Here is a 26302-nt window from a genome sequence, read left to right as displayed (position 1 = left end):
GGGGCGGGGGTTGCGGCGAATCATGGGAGGGGGGGTCGCGGGGGTGTGCCATGAATCACGGGAGGGGGGGTCACGGGGTGGGGTGCCGAGAATCGCGGGGGAGGTGTGTGTGTGTGCCGTGAATCGCGGGAGTGGGGGTTGTGGGGGGGGGGGGTGTGACGCAAATCGCCACAAGAAAAAATCAACACAGAAAGGTCAACACATGTAAATGTTGACATAAGTGTGGCACTTCATTGGTGTCCATGTCGACACATGAGAATGAATATGAAAACATTCAAAAAATGAAAAAAAAAAACTTCAAAAACTCATGTCAACCTTTTTCATTGTCGACCATAGCCATGTCAGTGTTTTCCATGTGCAATTTAATTCTGGAGCTGCCGCGAATCACGGGGGGGTGCCGCGAATTGCGGGAGGGGGGGTCGCGGGGTTGGGTGCCGCGAATCGCGGGAGGGCGGGGTTCACAGGGGTTCCGGTGGGGGGTTGCCGCGAATTGCGGGAGGTGGGGGGTCACGGGGGGTGCAGCGAATCGTGGGATGGGGGGTTGCGGGGGGGTGTGACGCGAATCGCCACAAGAAAAAATCAACACAGAAAGGTCAACACATGTAAATGTTGACATAAGTGTGCCACTTCATTGGTGTCCATGTTGACACATGACAATGAATATGAAAACATTCAAAAAATGAAATAAATCTTCAAAAACTCATGTCAACCTTTTTCATTGTCGACCATAGCCGTGCCAGTGTTTTGCATGTGCCATTTAATCCTGGGGCTGCCGCGAATCGCGGGGGGTGCCGCGATTTGCGGGAGGGGGGGTTGCGGGGGGTGGGTGCCGCGAATCGCGGGAGAGCGGGGTTCATGGGGGTTCCGATGGGGGGTTGCCGCGAATTGTGGGAGGGGGGGGTCGCGGGGGGGTGCCGCGAATCGCCGGAGGGGGGGTTGCGGGGGGTGTGACGCGAACCGCCACAAGAAAAAAATCAACACAGAAAGGTCAACACATGTAAATGTTGACATAAGTGTGCCACTTCATTGGTGTCCATGTCGACACATGACAATGAATATGAAAAAATTAAAAAAATTAAAAATAAATCTTCAAAAACTCATGTCAACCTTTTTCATTGTCGACCATAGCCATGTCAGTGTTTTGCATGTGCCATTTAATCCTGGGGCTGCTGCGAATTGCGGGGGGGGGGTGTGCTGCGAATCGCGGGAGGGGGGTCGCAGGGGGGGTGCCGCCAATCGTGCAAGGGGGGGTCGCGGGGGGGTTCTTTTTGCCGCGAATCGTGGGAGGGAGGTCGCGGGGGGGTGTTTTTTCCGCGAATCGGGGGGGGGGGGTGTCACGGGGGAGGGTTTGCCGCGAATTGCGGGAGGGGTCGTGGGGGGGTTCTTTTTGCAGCGAATCGCGGGAGGGAGGGTCGCGGGGGTGTTTTTGCTGCGAATCGCGGTAGGGGGGGTCGCGGGGGAGCGGGTGTTTTTGCCGCGAATCGCGGGAGGGGGGGCGCGCGGGGGGGGGGAGGTTTTGCCGCAAATCGCGGGAGGGGGGCGCTCACCTGGTGGCTGTGGAGTAGCAGTGCTGGGCAACACGGGAAGGCAGAGGGTGTCTGGCACTGTCTGTGGGCTCACTGGGCTGGTTCTCTGTCACATACCTCCCAACATGACCCTCTCCAGGAGGGACACAATGCTCTGTTTCTAGACTTCCCCTTAATGTATGATTGCCATCACCTGTTTTAAACAGGTTAATTTCTCAGAAAGGTGTTCAGCACAGATGAAGGCAATCACACATTAAGAGGAAAGTCCAGGAACAGAGCGTTATAGACACAGACACCCACTTTGAGTGACAGATGTAGCCAAATATATAGGAGATTACTTAAACAGCAAAGATGGGGCCCCTGCAGCTCTGGGCCCCATAGCAGCTGCACCCCTTGCACCAATGGTAGTTACGCCTTTGGTTGCGCACATAATTGGGGCACCAACACATAGTTACTTGTGGGGGCGAGGATGCAGACAGGGTGGCTTGTCCTGGTGAAATGAAGGGGCGTGGCCACTGGAGGCATGTCTACCAGAAAAGGGGTGTGGACACATCCCAGTGGGAAAAAAAAATGCTTAGTTTTTGGGTGTGGGTGGGCAGGTGCGGGTGTGATCGCACCCCAGTGCAGGGGATAGAAGACAGGCTGCCGCTGCAGCTACCTCTCTCCCCAGCTCAGCACACAGCACTGCGCAGCGTGTACTGGGCTGGGGAGAGAGGCTGCTGTCCTCTCTCTCCCACTGCTCAGTTCTGGAAGGGGGGGGGGGGCAGGACCTGGGCCCCCACTATTTATCTGCCCTTAGCAAACCTAGACATTGGATAGCATCCAATATGTACATTACCACCAGCGGTGCACCTTACCTCCCCCATCCCAACTTCTTATATTGGGATCCCATTCCTACAGCACAATGACATACACTTGAAACCTTTGCTGAGAAAAGCGGATAATCCTATTGCCATAAGTTTTATCAATGGCGGGAAGTTTATTTGGCTCTGTTGGGAACAATATAATAAAATATGATTATTGCTCTTACCTGACATCCTCAGGTTAGTGCATGTCGCTTCTCCTCTTCTGCTGGAAATGCTCCAGTGACATCACCTGACGAGGGGGAGGAGGGCGGGTAAGTGGTGAGAGGATTTCAGACTTGGCAGAAGAGGGTAGCAGATAAAAGTGCAGGGAAGAGGGAAAGTATGTATGATGGGTAAAGGGCATAGACTATGGCCCTCATTCTGGTTGAAAGTCCCAGAAGGCCCGCCCTGTCGATTTGCCACCCCCTGCCCTGCCATCATGAAGACACATCCCCTTGCATGTCCCAGTGGCGGAGAAATCATTCGATGGTCACCGACCATCAAATGATTTCTTCACGCCGCGCAAATATAAGTCAGTTGGAGACTGCCTTATATTTGCGGGCTTCCGGCCGAAGACAGGGCGGCAGATGTCTTATGACGTCAGCAGTGGCGTAACTATCACCCCGCAGCCCCCGCGGTGGTGGGGAGGCGCTTGGAAGGTGAGGGCGCCGGGGCGGCTGCGGGGCTATTGTTACCCGCTGCGTCTGACCTGGGACCTTTCGCCGGCGAATCAGTCTGCGCTGCGGCTCTCCGTCTCCCTGCTCTCCCGGCTCCTTCTGCAATAAAAAATGGGAAACACAGAAAATGGCTGCCCCCATAATGCAGACCGTTTTTGAGGATGCTAAAAAAGAGAAAGGAAGTGGCGCTGGTTTGATGAAAGGTATAAATGTTTAATAACAATTAAGAATAATCAGTACAATAGCACAATATAAACAAGTAAAAAATGAAATAATAAAATTAATTGGGAATCAAGTGGATAAAAACAAATTAATTTGTTATGAATGGACCGGAAGCTGAAATGATGAATGGAGTAATATGACCAGTTCCGTAGAATAAAGGGGTATAATGATGCAGATAATCAAGAGGCCCACTGGGCTGATAGTTACCACACGATGTCTCAGATGGTCTAGTCCCAGATATAGGCCCTTATTCTGATCGGTGCGGCCGGAGCCGCATATGCGGCTCCGACCGCACAGACGAATCCCCGCCTTGCATACGGATCGCCACCTCCGTCCGTACGCGGATATGTGGCGATCCGTATGAAAGTGGACGGGGATACGCCTCCTCCACCTTGGGAGCAGCCCCTGCATTCGATGGTCGCAGACCATCGAATGCATGGCCGCACGCTCCACCAGGTCCCGCAACACAAGACCACACGGACACTTGTCCGTGTGAAATCTTGTATTGGGGCGGGCAGCTGACATCCGGCGATGTCAGCTGCCCGCCCCCTACACGCGCGTCACGGCCTCATTACCATGCATACGCCCCGCGTTTGCATGGGAACGCCCATGAAACGCGGGGCGTATGCATAGGGAAATGAGGCTAAGTAGCCCCTCACGCCCCTATCCGCCCCCTTTGCGGCGGTCAAAAAAAGTGTGCGGCGATTTCGCCGACACATGCGCAGAGTGCCCTCTGCACATGCGCAGAGCAAAAACATCGGCGGAACGGCCGCATGCGGCCGTTACCGAACCGATCAGAATAAGGGCCAGAATTAGGAGAGTGTCCTCAATTGAATGCGGTGGTGGGGCCACAATGGCCCATTGTGGCCCCACCACCGCATTCAATTGAGGACACTCTCCTAATTATATCTGGGACTAGACCATCTGAGACATCGTGTGGTAACTATCAGCCCAGTGGGCCTCTTGATTATCTGCATCATTATACCCCTTTATTCTACGGAACTGGTCATATTACTCCATTCATCATTTCAGCTTCCGGTCCATTCATAACAAATTAGTTTGTTTTTTATCCACTTGATTCCCAATTAATTTTATTATTTCATTTTTTACTTGTTTTATATTGTGCTATTGTACTGATTATTCTTAATTGTTATTAAACATTTATACCTTTCATCAAACCAGCGCCACTTCCTTTCTCTTTTTTTGCTTGGTCCTTGGGGCTGACAACCCCTTTTTAAGTGGCAGCTCTTAGCGTGACACCCTTGATAGCGCCTGTCGGTGCACCCCAGGGGGCGCACCTTTCTTCCTGCCGTTTTTGAGGATGCTAACCTTAAAACGGTCTGCTGTACAGGGCAGCCATTTTCTAAGTGACATGTTTTTTATGACAGCAGGAGCCGGGAGAGCAGGGAGACGGAGAGCCGCAGCGCAGACTGATTCACCGGCGGAAGGTGACAGCGGCACTATGTGGAGGGTTAAGGGGGTTGGGGAGGTCGAGGTGGGGTGGGGTGGGGTGGGGGGGGCGCAAAAGATTTGTGCCAGGGGGGAGGTTTTTTCCATAGTTACACCACTGGATGTCAGCCACCCGCTCCAACACCCGCCCTCCCACCCTCAATACCATGGGAACGCCTAGCGTTTTCATAGGGACGCCCATGAAATGCTGCCTGTTCAAATGGGGGTGACCCGAAGCATTGCCCCATGCACCCCCCCCCCCACCCCCGCCCGCACTGCTCCGTGCGAACAGGCTGGTGACTATGTAAGTCGCCGAGTGCATTCACCAAGAGAGCTTGCACAATGCGCATAAATCATTATGCGAATGCGCAGAGAAAAAACATCCGTCCCCTGTGCGAACACATGGGGGGCCAAATCAATCATGATAACCCTCAATGTCCAGAGACCACCAAAATAACTGCAATGAGTGATGAATCTTATTGGTGGATGTTTCTATATAAAAAATTTTTAAAAAAAATCTACATAATAACTGTTGATTAAAGAGTCCAGTGGTTCTCAAAGTCATTCCTCAGGACCCCACACAGTTCATCTTTCCCAGATCTCCCCACAGGTGCACTCTTTACTGACTGACACATTTTATAAGATCCACAGCTGGAGCTAATTATTTCCCTTGTGATTCTGTGTGGAGACCTGCAAAACATGCACTGTGTGGGGGTCCGGAGGACCAAGTTTGAGAATGTGTGAGATAGGTTGAATAATTGTCCAGATTATGAGGTGAACCAACCCTTTCAAATGGTGGATCTTTTAAAATAAATGAAGAACTTGAAGATGTACTCACCATCCGATAAGTAGCCTCTAACTTGGCCTGCTGAACAGGACGTGCTGAGCTGGCTGACAGTCCAGTCACTTACTGGGTCACACCTGTGGCGATATATGGGGAGGGGCAGGGTGGGTTTGAGCAGAAAAAAGGTGAGGTGGTGATGCAATGACAGTGATATTACCGGCAAGTGCTGTTACTTGGGGCCCCAATCGCCTTTGGTCAGCCATGGAATCAGGAAAATGTTCCCAGCAGTCAATTTGGCTTGGTGGGGACAGGTACTGCAATGTGCTTTAATTCTATGATTGCTGGCATTGTGAAGTTGGGGCCAGGCCACGCTGACAGGGCCGGAGCTAGGGTGTTCGGCGTCCTCCTGCAAACTATAAATTTGCGCCCTCTCATACTTCACATGGCCACACAATAGTACCCCATTCCAAATGTCACCATACAGTAGCACAATCTTATTCACATTACACAGCACCAGTGCTATAACTAGCCATTATGGTGCCCTTTGGCAATTGGTGACTGCCCCACCACTACAGTAAAAACTGGTAGAGTGCTTGCCTAAGGCGCGCTGCAAAAATAACGGCCAGACTTACCGCAGGAGTAGTAGCTCTGCTTTTATATATATATATATATATATATATATATATATATATATAAATAATGCCCACAGTTACATACAGTTACACATACATAACTGCTAATCTATGTGGGCTGCCTGCTAAATATGTTTTCTAATTGTTAATTATTTCATGCTTAGACCAGTGTAACTGCGTTCCACAGTGCAATGTTGGAGCTAGACCCCAGGAACTCTATGGCAGTGTGACATACTCTATTATATATCCCCAGGCAACCCCATCGATGGCTGGAGCAGCTCCTACCTGAGAAGTTGGCGGCCAGCTGGCAGTCACTGCAGCCCGGGGTCTCCTTCTCCTCCTACCTCTTAGGTCTGACCTCCAGCACCCGCTGACCCTTCCTAAGTCTCACCCTCGGCCCCCCACAGCTCCCCTTCCCCCCTCCCTACCCAGCTTCTCCTTCCTGAGTGAGCACGGAGTCCGAGTTCCCGAAAGCCCAGCCTGTTCACTTGTCACCCCCCTGCGCGCGCGCCGCAGGGTGTGCTCAATCCCGTGTTCACCACCTCCCTGCACAGAGTGGCAGTCACTGCAGCTCGGCGCCTCTTCAGCTCCGTGCCTCCCTGCACTACAGGAGCTGCTGAGTGGTTAGCGCCGGCCCTGCACGCTGATTTGCGCCATCGGCTGACCAATTTCAGCAGCTGCGGATGGGTGGTGTATGGCTCCCCATATTCCAAGTGGCTGGAAGCACCACCCAATATATGTGAGCCTCTCGGCAATTCCAGGAGAGTAGACAAATAATATCTAAAGACCAGAACATTTATAAAATGCTAGCTCGAATATGAATGAGTTCAAAGGGCAACATCTCCATCCAGGGCCTGGTTAAGGGTTCCAGCCGCCCTAGGCTAAAACAGAAGTAGCCCCCCCATACATTAATTATATATTTTTGTTACCTACTTGCTCATTGCCAGGAGTTACGTGCTTGTTGCCAGGGGTTTCTTGTTAGTTATGTAAAGGGGGAAAGGGGAATTGGGATGGGGATCGCACCAGTCTATCGAGCACTATATATTAATTAATTAATTATTGTGATCTCTGCTGTCTTAAATATTTTAAATATTATGGGACTATTGACATTCGGAGTAATTTCTCCAATTGGTCACCACGCCCTTAGATATATTCTTGGGTTAAATGTGACTGTCAGTGGTGCACCCCGAGTTTTAAAGTTGTCATATATGACTGTTTAGTTCAAGGGAGAACAAGAGAAGAAAAGAAAACTCTGTTTGGGGGCACCCTTACGTCCCAAAATATATTGGAAGTACTATGACTAATCTTAATACATAACTTTTATTATCATTTTGTTAAAATTATGGACCACCTCTTACTGTTTGTTACACACTGCGAAAATATTGACAATTTTAAATATCCATAATTCGTCATATGCTTAGAAAGTGTAGAAGAATATAAAGAGAAGTGAAAGATTTATAAAAGATGAAAAATGACCATCATATGTCCATCCACTTATTACCCATAAATTTGGGTCAGTTGTGTGGTTAAATCATCGGTCATTAGTTATCTTATGCCGTCTCAATACACATAAACCTTGTTAGTATCTTCCCAAAATCGAGGAAACAAGAAGTCAGCCCTATTGGGACTCTATCACTTCTGCTGTTCACCCTTCATGCCACAGGGCAGAGGAAGGGGAATGAGAGAGTGTACTGTCCCGGGGTTATGACTGAGGTAGATAAGATAGCCAACCATTATGCCAGCGTGGTTTCCCCTGGCAACCCTGTTACCATATCTGGCATTGCAGGGTATTCCCAGTGGATCACAACCGACTATCGGGTTTGCTATGAAACACTGACACAAGAAGAGAGAAAATTTCGTTAAACATGTAGCAGGACAGAATGCCTGACCTTAGGCAGAATTCTCAGATTAATTAACCGCACGGGATAATATTGAGAGCCCTAATCACGGTGTTGCAGAGCTGTGCCAAATTTAACTACATCTCCCAAACTGTTACACTGTATATAACTACTTGCTACATGGGTAAATATTGCAACCACATTGTGTATTTATTGTGTGGACCATGAAAATGTAGCTATTGTATATATTGTGACATGAAGTATCAAGGTGGGAACACAGTGACAAAATGTTCAAATGATAATTGAATAGAACATTTAACTGTATATTTTCTTGTGAACTGCGCCTGAATTTTAAGAGATATATGGCTCTGATTGGTAGAAAATAATGATTCCTGTTGAAATGTAATTTTATTAATTTTGTCTGGCAGCAATTAATGCGAGTGATGTATGCCGTTATAATCCAATTCCTATACTGTTAGTAGAAATAATTATATCTATGTAGAAATTTAGAATCACTGACCCCTTAGTGATACAAATTGGCAATTAGCCAATTTAGAAAGAACAGGGAACTTATAGATAGAGAAATGTCATGTAGCTTGTGAAAGAGACCAGTGCAATAACTACATTTGAGTGGATGGGATCCACAATTCTCATAATAATTTTCAAACTGTACTGACTTTCTCCTTTTTTCATGACCGATATGAGAGCTGACTATTAGCAGGAAATGCATCCTGCAATGCTTATATAGCACCAGGAGCACCCTGCAAAATTTGCCGGCACTGGAATCGGTCACTTGGCTATCTGTAGGTCAAAACCCGGGTAGGCCCCACTCTCTCATTTTCCCTCCGCTGTTTTCAACAAGAGGGAGAAAAGCAGAAGTGGAGTCCTGCTGGCAGGGACGACCACTGCTACATGTTTAACGAAATTTTCTCTCTTCTTGTGTCAGTGTTTCTTGTTAGTTGCCAGGGGTCACATTTGCTCATTGCCGGAGGTTACAAATGATCATTGCCTGGGGTTACATGTTCATTGCCAGGGGGTTCTTGCTCGTGGTCAGGGGGCTACATGCTCATTGCCAAAGGGGTTCCATGCTCGGAGCGCACTAGCACTCCTGGAATCCGCTCTTCCTGGTAACTCTGGCTGTGCTGCCTTCCCCTGACAGATGTTAGTGGTAAGACCTCTAGCGTCTGACTCCTAGAAGGCAGCAACCATTTTTGGGTAGATGTTTTTGCAGATTCCATGTCGTCCGCATGGAATCTGTGGAAACCCAAACCCGCATTGTGTCCCCTCCCAAGGACCCAAACCAGTGGCGTAACAATAGCCCCGAAGACCTCGCGGTCGCGGGGAGGTGCTGAGTATGTGTGGGCGCCGGGGGTCTGTGGGGCTATTGATGCGCTTCCCTAGCCCTGCCTTACCCCGCTGGCGCTGCTTGCTGTGGCCGCCGCCGGGTGTGTGGATGGGACCTGCAGATCTACTTGAAGTTGTCTGCGGTCTTGGCTCTCCAACTGGCTGGCTCCTAATAATGGCAAAAATAGCTTTCACAAAATGTCCGTCCCCTTAAGAGGCTCCTCTAGCATCCTAAAACAGTGTCTGCTGTAGGGGGACGGACATTTTGTGAAAGCTATTTTTGCTTTTATCAGGAGCCAGCAGGGACTGCAGACAAGTAGATCTGTGCTGCAGGTCCCGGACACACACACGGTGGCGGTTGCAAGCAGCACCAGCGGGGTAAGGCAGGGTTGGAGGAGGGCGGGCTTTATTTTACCAGGGGGGCTTTATTTTACCCGGGGTGTGTTTGTGTGTTGCGCTGCAGAAAATTCCGGTGGGGGGGCGCTGTATTTATAGTCACGCCACTGACACAAACTTTAGCTGTCTGTCTCCATCTGTCCTCCATGGGCCTGCTACACCCTGCCCCTCAAATATTTTGTTAATTATAATAATAATAATAATAATTAGTTACCAGACCATTAAAATAATTGAACAACATAACAGTAATATCAGCCCCGGTGACTTGGTCAACATGGACAAAAGGTTGACACAAACAAAATTTCGACATTGAAATGGTCAACAATTGAAAAGCTCAACATGAGTTTTTCATGATTTTTTTGTTTTCATCTGTCAACATGGACCCTTAACTAGTGTAACATATGCACTCCCCACACTTTACCATTCCCAATTGTAGTCCAATGAGGATCATAAAGAACAAGTTATCTGAATGAAAAAAATCATGAAAAACTTATGTTGACCCTTTAATGTGTTGACCATTGACGTGTCGACCTATTGCTTATGTTAACCTTTTGTCTATGTCAACCTAGCGCATGTTGACCAGGTTGACCTTTTGCATGTCAACTTATTGATTGCCGTCCTAGACACTGTTGATTTAACAAATGAAACCATCAAACTTCCTAAAAAGGACAAATGGAGGTGTTTTCCATAACAACCAATCAGAAAGTAGCTATCATTTATTTATGACAGTCTATAATTTAGCTATAATCTGATTGGTTGCTATGGCACCTGTCCTCTTAGACCCATTTTAAGAAACGTTTACAAAAACGGGTTGAAAGGTTTGTAATGTGAAAGCAGCATGCTACATCCCCTTTAAACGGAATAAAGCATAGTAGTAGTAGTAATAATAATAATAATAATAATAATAATAATAATAAAAGATAATAATAATAATAATAATAATCATGGTGACTGTATCACACCTGGGGGAATCCAAATACAGTATGCTACTGCCACTTTTAAAACAGCTTTTTGATGTCAATAAAGCTGGTTGAAAGTAACAAAAAAAACTAGAAAAAAAAACAGACTATTCTTAGCAGTCCGGTGGCGCCTACAAAAACTGCATCTACCGGCATGCCGTGCGCGGCCGCCATGGGTGATTTCCTCGTGAGACTGGCCAATCCTACCAAGGAGGAGAGATTAACAAAAGCAAATTGTCAGTGACATCAGAAGAGGCGAGGAGGGTGAGAGCGAAGGGGGGAAGAAGGAGACATTCATTGGGAGCTGCTGCTGGAGTAGTTGGGTGGGCTGGTTGCCTGGCGTTGCAGTGCTGTGGACTTTGGGGGGGCTCCTGGGACACAGGTGACGACGACGACGCTGCTGCTGGCACGTTGTGTGCACTTGCTGCTCGGTCTGCAGATCCTGGAGGTGGCGGGCTGGACACCTGACCCTCCCTGGGATTGCACCCCTTCTTCTACAGCACCCCCTGTCCAAGGGACCACCTACTGCTCCTGTGCCCCCAGCACCTTTCTGGGATCACCCACCTCCCCCCTCTCCTTGGATCCCCCCCCCCCACACACACACCTTCTTGGACCCCCCCATAACCCTGGACTGCCTTGCTGCCTGCTCGCCACCGACCCCAGCCATGGACACTGCATCCACCTCAACTTTTGACTCCGAGGTAAGTTGTTTTTTTATTTCTGACCATACATTGCTGGTTTTTATGCAGCCCCCCACCCCTAAAAGCACCTCCCCTCGTATGCAGCACCCCATATGCTTAATACCCCCCCCCCCCCCCCCCCCCGCCGCCCCGTGTACCCCCATGGCAGAGCTGCCTAACCCTCTAACTGCCTGACCCATCTCTCGTTACAACTTGCGCCATCTTGTCCTTGCACTGGGGAAGGAAAAGTATTTTGGGGGAAGCATGCTCACCCCCCCCCCCCCTCCTCTCTGGTGCCTGTACCCCCCACTTGCCCCTGCCGGCCCCCCCTGATGTTGATTGGGACTACTCATTGTCTGAGCCTGGGGTTGTGCTCCCCAGGTATCAGGCTGGCAGTGTGATCACCAGCAATCACCATCTTGAATCCACTCCACAGTCAGGGCTCTGAGGCGTGACCTGCCTCATATTTGGGGGTGCAGGGGGCTCCTTGTAGTGACTATCCAGCCTCCCCCCAATATATATCCTAGATTAATAAGAATAAAGTTAGAGCTTGTGATCAGCAATGATCAGGACATGGGGGGGGGGGGGGGGGGGAGGTGGGGGTGCAGCAGCTGTACCCAGATAGACCTCCCCCACCCCAATACTTAATCGCTACCCCTTTCCAGTGGATCTCACCCCCAGACCCCCCCCCCCATATTGCTTCACCCCAGTTTCCTTATGGTTTAACACTTTGAGGCTCAGAGCTGCCCTGTCTCACACAGCAGATGCCACTGAGCACTGACCTCGACTAAAATCTCCCCAATTCAGTTTATAACGTCGACCAAGTCCTAATCCGTAGCCATGGATGCAATATGTGGGAGCTGTAGTCGGGGGGGGGGGGGGGGGGGGGGTGCTTAAGGAGATCCCCTCACTGTCATCAGTAACCCCACTGGTTTGTTCCCCACCCTGAAGTTTCAGACCAGCATTTGCAGGTCACTCCCAGGTGGGGGTGATTGGGACCCCAGTACTGGTATTGCTAGCCCCCCTCCCCCTGCAGATGTCCCCAGTCACTGGATATGGTGAAATGCAGGCGGATGGGGGAGGCAGATAAAACCGACTACACCCACTCCCTCTAGTATTGCCTATACATATGCTTTGTTTCTGCCTTGGGTGTCCAGTCCAGGTCCTGGGTGCTGAGATTAGGGAGCGGTGCACCAGAATCGGGGAGGTGGTGTGCTCTGCATGTCGTGTGAGTGGGGGGTGCGTGCTCTCATCCAGCGATCCTCAGGGGGGGAGGGGGGGGGTCACTGCCTTAAATCTCCAGTAAAACACTAATAAATTGCACCATATCGTGATCCATACGATAATGTGGCGATCTGATTGTACATTGTATCCACACAACGTGTTTGTGGGGGTTCCGTGCTGTGGCTGCTTCTGTAATCTGGCTGACCAGGTCTCCTAGATTCCTCCCCCTAATTTAAAAGGCAGGGTTTGCCCCCATCAAGCCCCTTCTCCCTATTGCAGCCCTGATCCAGCTACAGTCCAGCACTGAAGTGGTCGCTGGTGCCTGGGCTGCAGCCAGGGGGAGGGGTGTGTGTGTTACATTGTATCAGTGAGGCTCCCATGTACAGGATGGAAGGAGTCCCTCCAGTATTTGGAGGACCTATACGGGTCTTGTGCTACTGCGGTGGATGGGAGGGGGTGTTTTAGGATAGAAGATTGAGTTGTGTCACAAACAGTGGATCTTATCAGTCGTTCATATTGCCTTCACTGGTATATCCGTGTCCCCTGTACAGGCAGGTCAGATCACTCTGCTATCCAGAGCCCCCTCTCAGCGTATTCAGGGTTAACTGTCACTCATACCAAGCTCCGCCCTCCTGGGTTTTCCTCCTGGCTCCTCCTACAGTGTCACCGGGACTGAGGATGTCCCTGGAGGCTGCAGTCCCACTGATCACCATGCACCCCTCCCTGCACCTGAATCTGCAACACTGAGTCTCGGGTTGCAGACACTGCCTGGGTGTGCAGGGGTTAACAATGGTTGGCTTGTCCTGTGTGTCTATAATATTGCAACATTTTACTAAAGTCTGGTTGAGTTTATTCCTAATGTTTGTTAATGGGGTGGGAAGTGTTATTGTTTGTCCCTGTTACATTGTTTCATTGACTCTGAAACAAGCACAATAATAATAATAGAATGCCGACACATATCCCTTCCTAGTACCCGCAGGCTGCGCTCACCACAGCACATATATGCCTGGGTACGTGGATGGGCTGGTGCCCCAGATGGGTTTTCCCAGAGGGTGGGAGTGGCAGAGGAGTCATAGCATGGTCTCAGTCAATGTCTGGGGCACTGAAGGTTTGCCCACTACATAATGCCATAGGGGATCCCTTATAAGACTCTGTCCATATTCTCCTTATCTGCAAGACATATGATGCATCCAGTACCTTATGCTGTGCAGGCTGGGCTGTGTGAGTGTGCAGATGGGTCATTGGTGTATTATACCTGCAGTAAGTAGTCAGGCACCTGAGCGCTGCACCCTCCTGTGCCCACGCCTTTACATGCTTAGCCTGCAATTAGCATCTTACATGCGAGAGATCTTTATTGTCTTAGGGCATTCATCCGGTTTAACCCATGCAGCTACTTAAGGTGCAAAGCAATTAATTGTGCAGTCTTGGTGCCATTAGTGTGTGTGTGTGTTTGTTGTATGCATCTCCACTGGTCTCCAGGACCAAGGGACTGTACATAGTGTGTATGTATGTGTGTATGTGAGCCCCTTATGTGCAGACATATCCTGATACACATGCCTGTGGCTGGGACCCTCCATTGCTGCTGCAGACCCTTGGCGGCTGGTGGTGGCCCCTTGGCTACTAGTGGTGGCTGGACGTATTTATCTCATCTTTTCACATGCCAGAAAGGCAGTAGATCGGATTAGATGCCTTTGATTGAAGCTAAGCTATTTCTGCACAAAGCAGACGTCCCGTGTGACTATATCCTTATGTTGCTGTTCTGTGGCTTGGGATACTCTTGCTGGAAGGTCATGGGTTAAAGCAGACACACTGTAGGTATACACCTCCCTACATCCATTTTCCTCTGTCCCCAGTAAGGTTGGATCAGGTGTACAATGGCAGACATGTAAATCCTGTGAGATGGAGGAGAAACCGCCTGGGGTTGGGTGTAAGTGGGTGTACCTCCTCGATGCAAGGCGGAGACTGTATATGCTGATCAGACCTCTGTGCAGCGCCAGGGATCAGCCCTGCATACCATGTAACCGTTAAGGATCAACAGAAGCTAGCTATGCACTAGACCAGGCATTCCCAACCACTGTCCTCAAGGCACACCAACAGCGCAGGTTTTAGTGATATCCAGGCTTCAGCACAGATGGTTTAATCAGAATCCCTCAGATACTAAACTAATTAAGTCACTTGTACTGAAGCCTGGATATCACTAAAACCTGCACTGTTGGTGTGCCTTGAGGACCGTGGTTGGGAATGCCTGCACTGTTGGTGTGCCTTGAGGACCGTGGCAGGGAATGCCTGCACTAGTGTATAGCAGTCAGGTAATGGTATGGGGGCTTGCAGTCACTCAGGATACCCGAGTGCATGTAGAGGGCCAGCAATGATACACGGATGGCTCTGTAATCTGCATTCACACATTATGACTATTGTCTGTAACATTGCGAGCTGCAGCCACCTATGTCCTTGCCCACTGGTCCTCAAACTCGGTCCTCAGGACCCCTCACAGTGCATGTTTTGCAGGTCTCGTGAAAGAATTGGCTCCACCTGTGAATGTTTTAAAATGTGTCAATGAGTGCACCTGCCGGGTGAATTGGAAAACATGAACTGTGTGGGGTCCTGAGGACCGAGTTTGGAAACCCCTGTCCTAGCCACAACTTTATCCCATTGTCTGTCCATATACTAAGCCAGGTGTGACCTCTCCCAGCCCAGGAGCAGCAGCCAATCAGGGAATTACGGCCTCTTAATGTTGAATTGTATACTGACAATTATTGTGCTGAGGCCGCTATATAGCACATACAGTAGGTTGTGGCCATTTACTGTTGGACTATTAGTTGAGTGTAGACCAGTTGCTAGTTTTCCCTTGTATCAGTTGTTTATATAGTACATCAACAGAGAGCTGAACCTGTTTGCAGTGCAATAGGGTCACTTCTGCCAGAACATTTGTAGGCCACGGGCCTGCCGGCGACAAACAGGTGTGAGAGGGCATAATTTTCCCCTTTTACTGCAGTCCTAAGTTTTGCCACAAGGGGCTCAAGCTAGCTCAGTGGTAATGTGTATTAGTCACTGCTGTGTAAGTTTCCCATCCATTAATCAGATTTGGCCTGTTTTCATCAGATTCAGATGGATTTGACAGACCGATCTGACAAAAAAGGTCAAATCTGAGCTCCCTCAGATCAGATGTGCGGCTGAGTTTCAGATCCATCTGACCAAAAAATCCCTGGTGCTGCGCCAGAGATCCATCTGATCTGAAGTGAAAAATCTGAGAGTTCAAGAAAAATCTGAAGAGATTTGTAGCTTCAGATATGACTGCGTAGTGGATGGGGGGCTTACGTATGTTAAGGGATGTAGGCTGCTGGTTATTTTGACTGATGGGGCATACACACAGGGCAATTTTCCTTGATTTTTGTCAAGATCACTTAGAAATAAAGCCCACATCGGCCCATGTATATGCCCCCATTTCGATGGCATTGTGTTGTCCTATGTGTCGTTTTTGTCAGATCATTGGCACATTCAGTCAAGATCTAGATGGATCGCCTGCATGTGCATAAAGAACAATGAGTTAGCGCAGATCACCCATACACACTTCGCTACGTCAGCTGATTTTGGCATAGTGCACTAAGCGAAAGCCAAATACACACACACAGACGTGCGGCTATGTCAGAATTGCCTTCCCTGCACAGTCTAATCTGCTGGTGGATTGCAAAAATTGCCTGGCCAAATCGCACAGTGTTAACGAACCAGTCAATCAATTGCTAACGGTAATTTTTCAAACACCGCTGATTGGCTGGTGCGTTATCACCTTCAACTGTATCTCTTCACCAGGCTTAATACATCTGCCCCAGTGTTTCCCAACTCCAGTTCAGCAGGAACCCCTAACTTATTTTTGGCTTTCTCTGAGTCCGTGTGCAGGTTAAGCCATTTACTGAATGTCCTCTCTTACTTGGGTCACCGGTGTAGTCATTACTGACTGCCGCAGGGAAAAATAAAATCCACAGGTGAAGCTATTTATTTCATGATACTGAGGAGATACATGTTAGGGGTCCCTGAGAACAGGAATGCTGATCTAGAAAAATGTGTAACATTTGGGGGAGGGGGGGTGTATTTATCAAAGCTGAGAGAGAGATAGAAGCTGGTTGATTTAGTGCTTTATCTCCATGCTATATTATATGCCGCACTAAAACTGTTCACAATAGAATTAGGACATCTACTCGTGTACGTGTAGGCCATGGTTCAGGCTATAAAAGTGTGAGGTGGGGGGGGGGTATATACATGTATATACAACTTGGCTTATTGACTGCTTGCTTCATGTTCCATACTTGTTGACTGTAGTACTCGGCAGCCTCCTCAGTGGTGCTGGGCTCTCTGCTGTGTGTCTGAGATCCTGCGTATGTCCAGGTCACAGGCTGGGGACACTGCAACAGTTAGGTGTCGCTACTTGTGTGTATGTGGTGAAGTGTAAATGAGGAAAACCTTCCTTGCTGTCTTTCAGGATGGAACCCCTAACTACAGGCGGAGGAGAACTGTGGAAGACTTTAATCAGTTCTGTACATTTGTGTTGGCATATGCTGGATACATACCGTACCCCGAAGAGGTAAGTCTCTATAGCTATATTTTAGGGGAATGTTTATACCATTTACAGACTGTTATATACTTTATATTCATAGGGTGATTAAAATACTGACCACATTCAAACCTACTGGCTCAATTCGCTCCCCCACCCAGTGTTTGGTGTTTGTGCATGCGTGAATATGCGCATGTTAGTCTGGACAGAAAATGTTTTCCATGACTTTCGCTACAGAACAGAAATTTAGTGGATGATGTTAGTTCCATTATCCTGTAGAACTATGCAGAGTATTTGGTGCCGTTATCAAAGGGTTAAAGCAGGCGGATCAAACGTAATCTACCACTTTATATTACTTGTGCATGGGGTGTGATTGATTTACCCTGTTACAGCCGTGATCTGCAGCTCTATCTTGCAGGAAGTGTGTGTGTGTGTGTGTGTGTGTGTTCTGTACTGGAGGAAGTATGTCTTCCTAATAATGTTTGTCAGGTTACAGGAGAGATCATATTCAGCAGTTGAGCTGGGGTAAGAGCGATCTCCAATGTCAGTAATGTGCTTAGCGCTTCTCAACAGCAGATGTAAGCAACCTGTGGCAGTGCAGCTGCTGAGGTGACTACAAGTTCCAGCATGCTTTGCATGCAAGGAATAGTAGTTTGAGAGAATCTGAAAGTCCACAGGTTGCCTGCACCTTCTGTACAGTTTGAGGAGGGGTTTTAACCCCTCAAATGTCTAAATAAAGTTGGGTAATATTTGAATTATAATTTTGTTGTAGCAAATAGTAATAGCCAGCCTGCCGTTTCTTGTAGATGCGTGGTGTAAAGTAGGTGATGAGGGTACTGGGACCTCAGGCTGCAACATGAACAAGCACAAGGCTTTTGAGCGCTGGGAAATGGGGGATGATTGAAAACGTAAAGTTTTGTGGTGAAACTTTCCTGTTTATTCTGGCAATGGAATTGGCCCACTGAATGTATCAATGTGGAGCATTATCCCACCAGGGAATTTGCTTATATTTGCCAGCTGAGACTGATAAGTAAGTTTTGTTTTAGGAAGAGAGACCTTATCTGCTTTCTACCAGAAATGGGCTATAAATTATACCATGTACTTACTATTTATTTTTTATTAAATATCTATTTCTGCCAGGTACCTTGGAGATAAGTGCAAAAAATGTTTCTGCAAAGACACTTCTAAACAGCGGGGACCTACTCACTATTTTGCACTCACTGGCGGCGGCCATTTTGTTAGTAAGAGCTCCATTTGGGGTATTGTCCATTTTATCTACATGTGCCAATGCCATGGGGTGCAAAAACATCATGCTAATGAAAGTGTTTTGAGGGGAAAAAAGTAATTTATTACCCGCCACATTTGCACTGAGTAATAGATGATCATTTTACCCTAATCTCTTCAGGAGTACCCACTCCGGGCAGACGCTAGCCCCCCCAACAGCACCGGAAGTACCGTGGATAGCGACAGCTGGGATTCCAGGTTCCAGGACGTCTCATCTAACGGGGTTTTGCCACTCAAAAAGCGAAGAAGTTTTGGAGACCTAAAACATGACCGATCCTACCCATCGATGCTGAAACGCGCCAAGCTCAGCAGCTTTCTCCTGGACCGGAAGAAACTGGACAAAATAAAGAAAAAGAAAAAGCTGCGAAAGAAGGAGCAGGCAGAGAAAGAGGAAGCCTATCTGAAGGCCATTATAAAACTGGAGCCAGAGGACCACATGCCAGAAGAGATGACCCCTGCTCCAATCCCGGACCACCCCCTGAACCTTAAGATGTCACCAGCACATGAGATGCCGGACCCGATGTTAGAGAGCTACAATGACAGCATGGACAGTGGCTCTGTCACTATGGCGTCTTACGACACAGATGAAATAAAGACTGAGTACAATGAGGTGAACCCGGGGAAAAGAACAGTCATACGACAGGGAAAACAGGTGGTTTTCCGGGACGAAGATGGCACAGGCAATGATGAGGACATCATGGTGGATTCAGGTAAGCGCTGATTTCACCTAACCAATAGATGTGGGGTAGAAAACACAAAATGCTTTAAAAAAGTAGTTATTGTCTGCAGCCATTTTGTGAAGTAAATTAGCGAATTCATTGAGAACCACTGATGTACATTCATCTAAATCATGGGGAACCTTTGGCCCTCCAGCTGTTGTTGATTTACGCATCCCAAGTATGCCTTGCTACAGTTTTGCTATTTGGCCATGCTCAGTTGCAGGGTATGCTAGGATGTGTATTTTAACAGCTGGAGAGCCCTGTTCTAAATACTGAGTTCACAAAATGGCTGACTCTACTGTAGTTGTCATGTTCTCTTTAAGAGTTTAGATTTTCCTTTGTTCATGCAATAAACGGATGTTTTAAGTGACCGCAGGAAATATCAGTTAGCGGTGTTTGTGCTTCACAATAAGCAGAAGTAAATCTGATGTGAGGTGCTTGTTGCATGCTAGATGAAACTATACAAATAAAATATATACAGACATGTTGTGTTAGCAATCCCGTTTGTCTGCATACATCCTGGAGGTGTGTCATGGATTGGCTATGGTTTTGAATGTTGCTGCGGTGTCACATTTTAAAATGGAGTTGCATGAAATGGTGTTTTCTCTCCAGCTGTTCTGGACTAAACAACAGTTATTAATATGCACAGATTTATAATTAAGCTTGCTTTTAAATTATTTAATCAGGGCACAGTGTTCCATATAAGAGCCACAATTTCTCATTTCACTCCTCTAAAATTGCCAGCGATAAAGGCATCCATTGCTTAAATAAATGGAAACAGATAATTTCTGGGCTAAATACATTTTCATGAGGAGGCAGTTATTCACAGGGAACCAGTGTTGTGTAAATTTCTAGCTTCAATTTGACTGCACACAAAATGGCAGCCACTCTGGCTTCTCTCAAGATGGCCACCTTTTTAAAACTGAAGTAAAACTGAATCATTTGACACACAGGTACAGTATAAGCCAGAAAAACTAAATTTTGTAAGTTATAAATGTAGGTGTAACTTAGGGGTGGACAAAATTAAGATGGAATTCTTTCTGACTGAGGAGCTATGAAGGAGGAGCCAGTGAAGATCTACATCCATTGCCATCAGTAGAAATCTCTAATTAAAATTAGGCAGCGGCAGTAATAAACAAAGATGAGGTCTTTGTTACCAACCAACCAGTGTATTATGTCTGCTTTTCCACTGAACTGCATTTTGAGTGAAGCATAATCCATCGTCAGGCTCTCTTAATGCTGATCTGTGCTCGCAGTGACTTATAATGCCGTCATTAAAATGCAAGCCATTATAGAGATTTGTGCTGTGTTACAGCGCACTGCCTCTCCCAATCAGGCAGCAATTATTCCCAATTACACCACAATAGATGCGAGCTCCTCAACATGCTGCACAAGCATTTCCCAAAGTGGGGGGTTTAACCCTCTTTTCCCGGTTCCCATGTGTAGATCTACACTCTGTTATGCTGGGTCTTGGTGCAACAAAGCTCAGAACTGGAGGCTCTGTGCCGAGACACCAAAGGCTTTTGCAACTGCTGTTGAAACAAAAATTACAAATTCAAATATTGTGATAAATAAAAATAAAAAGTTATTCCCCAGACTGTCGCACACTTAGCATGAGCGTTGGCGGAATGGATTATGCATACCCTCCTACCGTAACCCGTGCGTGCGGGATGTAACAGAATAGTAATTCTCTCCTCCAAATCCAAACGTAGCATGGCCATGAAGAGGTTAAATTAATAGTTTTATTGGTGTTCCATTCATGATTCATTGTGTCACTGATATGAAGGGGAGTCGTAACGCTTAAGGCGAAAGGATCCCTTTGTTTAACATTCAGAAGGGCTCCTCCTGTAACTATAGACATAGGGTTATCGGAGACTTTACAGGCGTATTTATTAGAGAGCGTTAGAATAAAAAATCAGTCTAAGTGCAGGTTTTTTATTTTCGCAAAGTCTCGCCCCATCTCGCCCCATTATGGGAGAAATTAACGAAGATGAGTTCTGTCACATGGGATGTTGCTATGGGCAACCATTTATTCTTGATTTTTTAGCACCTTCTAGAATATAATAGATTGTAAATGGTTGCCCAAAGCAACATCCTGTGTGAAATAGAACTCATCTAAGTAAACTATCCCTTTTTGATTTAACCTATTTATTTCAGTGTAATGACAAGTTATCGTGTTGGTGCCCTACATGCTGGCAGCCATTTTGTTGACTGACTGAACCTAATTGATGCAGCATGTCCTCTCGGTACAGTCTAGTCCAGTGGTTCCCAAACTGTGTGCCTAGGCACCCTGGGGTGCCTCAGGACACCTGCAGGGGTGCCTTGGGTTGGTGGACCAAGATCAATTCATATTATTTATGGTCAATGTACTAGGCAAAACCAGTGCTTGTGGCTGCCAATCATAATATATGTGGACAAACAGAAGCATAGCCTGTCCCTCACCAGATAACTGTGACATATACACACAATGCACTTAATTTAATTTTTTTTTCTGAATTTCTCAATAAGAAGCATTTGGCCTAGGGGTGCCTTGAAAATATTTTGATGCTCTAGGGTGCCGTGATTCAAAAAAGTTTGGGAAACACTGGTCTAGTCTGAGGGGGAAAAAAAATTATTTGGTTTGTACCACAAACCAACCACTTCGACTTTTACCCCTTTCACACCTTGAAGCAAATTACAGGGTTAAAGCTTTTCAACCTGGAAATTTCCTGAAAACCCCTGGTTTTTCTGTGGTGTGAAAGGGTCAACCTTTCACACCACAGCTTGAACACCACAGCACCAAAAAGCTTTAACCCGGTAATTTGATAATGGTGTGAATTGGGGTCAGACTGCACCCGGCAGAATGACCCGGCACTCAAAAATGCCGGGTAATTGCCAGGTTGGCAGTGTGAAATGGATATTAGTGAGACATGTTATATTTACAAAAGCCTCTAAAAATGAAAAATGTTGCTGTAGCCCACGACAACCAGTCCGATTCGGTCCATCATTTTCTGGGATGCAATACAGAAATGATAGGGACAGTCTGGTTGCTATGGGTAACATCTCTTAATTTTTAGAAGCATTAGTGCATTTGCCCCTTTTTATTATTTTATGGGCATGTATATGTGAATAAAACCGATTGCATGCTTATATTTATCCTTGTCTTATTGCAGATGACGAATCTTGGCATCTTGTCACGTGTTTCTGCATGAAACCCTTCGCTGGACGGCCTATGATTGAGTGCAATGAATGCAACACTTGGATTCACCTATCCTGTGCCAAAATCCGCAAATCTAACGTTCCAGAGATCTACGTTTGCCAAAAGTGCCGAGACACCAAATTCGACATCCGGCGATCAAACCGCTCGCGCATGGGGTGTCGGAAGCTATTCTTGGACTAAAAAAAAGCGGGAAGCAGGGAGGCCGTGTGTGCACAGGGACAGCGATCAAAGCACACAGACCTGCACCCACTGCACAGATCACCTTTAATCCTTTCAGAAACAAGCAAACCATGTTTGTTTTAAATGGGCACATGTTTATTGACTGGTTCGTTATTATTCACTTTTTTAATTTTTTTTTCAACGTTATTATTATTTTGATGGCCCAAAAGTGACTTTATTGCAAATCGGCTGCTTCTGCCTGTGTGAGAGCGGGCGGCCATGATGTGTTGTGTTATGATATTGTGAGCACCTGGCAGCAGGGGATTAAATGCAACTCTTGTAGCAATATCTGGTGTCCCTCTCAGGTAGTCCTTAACAGTCCACTGAGGGGATTGAGCGCAAACAAAATAAAGTTTTAGTATAGGAATGGGAATGTCACTCTTACAATCTCTGAGGTCTTGTGTAGTTGTTCTATCGAAGAGAAAGAAAATCCGGCCTCATCATTACTTTTTTTGTTTTATTTAATAGACGTTTTTGTTTCTAGCACAGCCACTACATAAAGATTGGTGTGAAAGAGTCCAAATCTTAATTTCTCAATAAATAATAGTTTCTTTTCCCTCAGTTGGTCAGTTACATTTACCTAGTTCTAGATGGTTGTACCTTTTTTTTTTTTTTGTGAAGGAGCTATACCATGAAGGTTTAATATAAAGTTAGTTGGGGCGTTCATTTATATTTCTATGTCCATGATACGTCAGGGGGCTATGGCTCATAGAGTTGACACTGTTAAAGTTGAGGCTGACAAAAGGTCAACACAAGAAAAGGTTGACATGAGTTTTTCATTTTTATTTTTGTCTATGACGACCCCTAATTATTCTATCGCTCAGGCTTGATTTACCTTTCCCAGAGTCCATGTAGATGGTAAAATATAACAAAAAAAGTCCCCCAAAATAATCGAAGAACTAATCTTTCATGTGTAGCCCATTGCCATGTTGATCTTCCGTCAAAGTTGACCTTTTTGGTTTCAACCTAGACACTGTTGCCTTGTTATCTGGATTTCTGTCAAAGAGGGAGGGGGGGGGGGGGGGGACACGAATGACATTGTTTACCACATGAGGGAGAGGAAATGTTATGTAGGCCTCCACTAAATTGACAGAATACAGATATTAAATCTGGAAAACATGGCTGCTCCCAATCACCCCATAATATTGGTTTCTGTGATGTTCAGTATCAAAGTTCTGTATATCTGTAGACCTAACCTAGCTAGCCGGGCTATCGGCAATGGTAAAACATCCCTAATTCTGAGAAATGGATGCCAGGTGGCTATTGCTGCAGTGGTTCATCTATAGCAGTGGTAGCCAACTCCCAGTCCTTGAGAGCTACCACCAGTTCACATTTTCCAGACAACCTAGCTGCTGCACAGATGCAGTCATTACTCACTGGCACATTTTAAAAGATCCACAGGTGGAGCTAATTACTTCACTTGTGATTCTGTGAGGAGATCTGGAAAACAATAACTGTTGGTAGCTCTCGAGGACTGGATTTGGCTACCCCTGACCTATAAAGTACCCTCCTGTAGCTGGGAACGAGCGCTGAGTGTGCAGCCTTACGGTAAGACTGTACGATGCCGGCCTACTGCACTTTCCTGCTGTGCCTGCTGAAGGAGGCTTGACCTAAGTGTGCTGGTTAAAATGTTCCCTCCCGGGGAAATGCTAGAGCGACCGGGGACAGGCCTAACTGACTATGACGTGACTAGGGTATAAGTACATATTTGTTTCCCAAGTTAGAAATACCTTGTTTAAAATCTTGTGTCACATGTATTCAAGGGTCCACGAATATGAACATAAAGACATTAAGACACTTTCAGCAGTATGAAATGAGTTGCTTTTAATAGTAATAATCAAATATTTTGGCACTACATATCCCAGCATTACCTGCTTGTTAAAGGCATAATGAATGTCAAATTAAAACCTAAATCTCAGAATTGGGGAGCATTATGGATTTCACAGCACTGGTCCAATACTTGGTTATATACTGCTGATCTTTATTATAAATCCTGGGGAGAATATACTGGGTGTTAAGTTGCCTTTTTCTAGTTTAGTATGTTAGGTTTTATAAATATTTTAATTTTGTTTCAATTATCCATGCCATGTTGTGCCAGGCAGAGATACCGACCGAATGATGTCATACATTTCCAGCTATCGATTAAAGATTATTTTTGCTAACACTGGTCAAACGCTGCTGCACTAAATGTCTCTGCAACTGCAGAATGCATTTGTCAGTGCCTAGTCCCAACCATCAGGCATTGTCCACTTATGCACTGCAGTCATAAACTAAAGGATTCTGTTGTCTCTTAATGTCTAGTGATAATTTGCTGTCGACCCATTTAATCCCCTTGCTGCCAGGGCTGGTACCCACCCCCCCTCTTACGTTACTATCCATCATTACTGCACTGTGATGACGACCCCCCCCCCCCTGCCCAATGCACACAGCACTACTGCAGCTGTTTCTGGAAAACAATTATTGCTCTATAATCACAACTGTTCTGCTAAGGTACATAGATGCTGTGTATTACACCTGACCAAACGAAGCAATTATGTGACCTGTAGTCTTGTCTGTTCTTCCTCGCACATACCTGTGTCCATCTTTTGCACATGTATGTGTTAATGCGTGTTATTTTCTGTAAGGATACACAGGGCTTATTAAAAGAATAGTTTCATTTGGATGTTCAGTCACAGAGGTGCCATTTTGCTTTTCTTTATCGGTTGTCACATGACCCAGTCCTCCTGATCCAATGTGATAACGCTGATAAAGCTACTTATAGCCCGCAGTACCTCTTACAACCTTGCCTTGTGCGGCGGTGCTATACAGTCGGCATCTTTGGGCAAACTTGTAGTTGGTGACAAAAAAATTATATTTTTTAAAAAAAGTTCTTAATAGTTTAGGAAAGGTGTGGTTTTATTTTTCTCCTATTAACCACAAGATGCTTAAATCGTTGGTAGTTGTGTTCAAAGCTTTCCAATCCAGTGACTGAAACTGCGTGTAAGCTGACAAACTTTCAGAGTGACGTTCAATTTTGTTTTTTTTTCTTAAGATTTAAGTGCATTTGTCACAATTTGCTCGTTTCTTAATGTTTTTATTAGGGTGTTTGGTCTTGCGTTGTTTAAAGTTACTCTCAGTAATTTTCTCGACACCTACATCAGAAGTATGTGTAAATAGAAATGTAAAATTTTTGGAGGACTATAATAAATATATAGATTTTTTTTTTTTTTTTTAAATGTTGGAAATTGTTTAAGACTGAGAGAAACATTGAACATGCGTAATAGAGCACAGACCGGGAAACATTACGTGATGTAGAAGACTTGTGTATTTGTAAAGACAATGTTTCTGTGAAACGCTGTACATTTGTAAATAAAGATATCAATATTTTAACTTGTGTGCTTTTCATGTCTACAGACTGTCCCATTGCTTAAACGGAATACATATGTGAGACCAGTGGTAGATAGCGGCATCCCGCTGATCCGAATCCAGAGAGGGGCTGGAAAATGATACTTACCTTATACCCCTACCCTCCTTTCATGATATCTAACTCTAGCCCCTCAACAAACAAACACACACACACTTCCCTTAAAATATGCAATTTTAAACCTATTTAGCTTCTATTTCTATGTCCGTAATAGAATGGATTAACTCAAAATAAAAATGTATGCTTAAAAGCTAATTCCAGTAATAAAGAGGCTGCAATCATACTATTTCCAGCATAATGGCTGCTCTACATCCCAAAGCCACCAATCACTGCCCTTAAACCACACTCGGCAG

The 26302-nt window shown here is 46.4% G+C and overlaps 1 protein-coding gene across 1 annotated transcript; it reads left to right on the top strand.

The window, feature by feature from the left end:
* The first annotated feature begins 10799 nt into the window (after positions 1–10799).
* PHF13 (PHD finger protein 13) lies at positions 10800–25915 on the top strand. Its single transcript, XM_083162955.1, has 4 exons — positions 10800–11373; positions 17054–17155; positions 18531–19119; positions 22281–25915. The coding sequence occupies exons 1-4, from the start codon at positions 11338–11340 to the stop codon at positions 22505–22507; spliced, it is 954 nt and encodes a 317-aa protein (XP_083019081.1). The 5' UTR covers positions 10800–11337; the 3' UTR covers positions 22508–25915.
* The last annotated feature ends 387 nt before the right edge of the window (positions 25916–26302 follow it).

This window comes from Crinia signifera, chromosome 19, assembly GCF_055691185.1.
Source record: "Crinia signifera chromosome 19, ASM5569118v1, whole genome shotgun sequence".
In the NCBI taxonomy this organism is placed as follows: domain Eukaryota; kingdom Metazoa; phylum Chordata; class Amphibia; order Anura; family Myobatrachidae; genus Crinia; species Crinia signifera.
The sequence above is the reverse complement of the archived record's forward strand: the minus strand, read 5'-3'. Positions and strand labels throughout refer to the sequence as shown.

Excerpts from the sequence above, each read along its gene's own strand:
- PHF13 (XM_083162955.1), top strand. The coding sequence starts at position 11,338 with ATGGACACTGCATCCACCTCAACTTTTGACTCCGAG. Across the intron at positions 11,374-17,053 it reads CCTCAACTTTTGACTCCGAG|GATGGAACCCCTAACTACAG; the intron begins GTAAGTTGTTTT and ends GCTGTCTTTCAG. Across the intron at positions 19,120-22,280 it reads GGACATCATGGTGGATTCAG|ATGACGAATCTTGGCATCTT; the intron begins GTAAGCGCTGAT and ends GTCTTATTGCAG.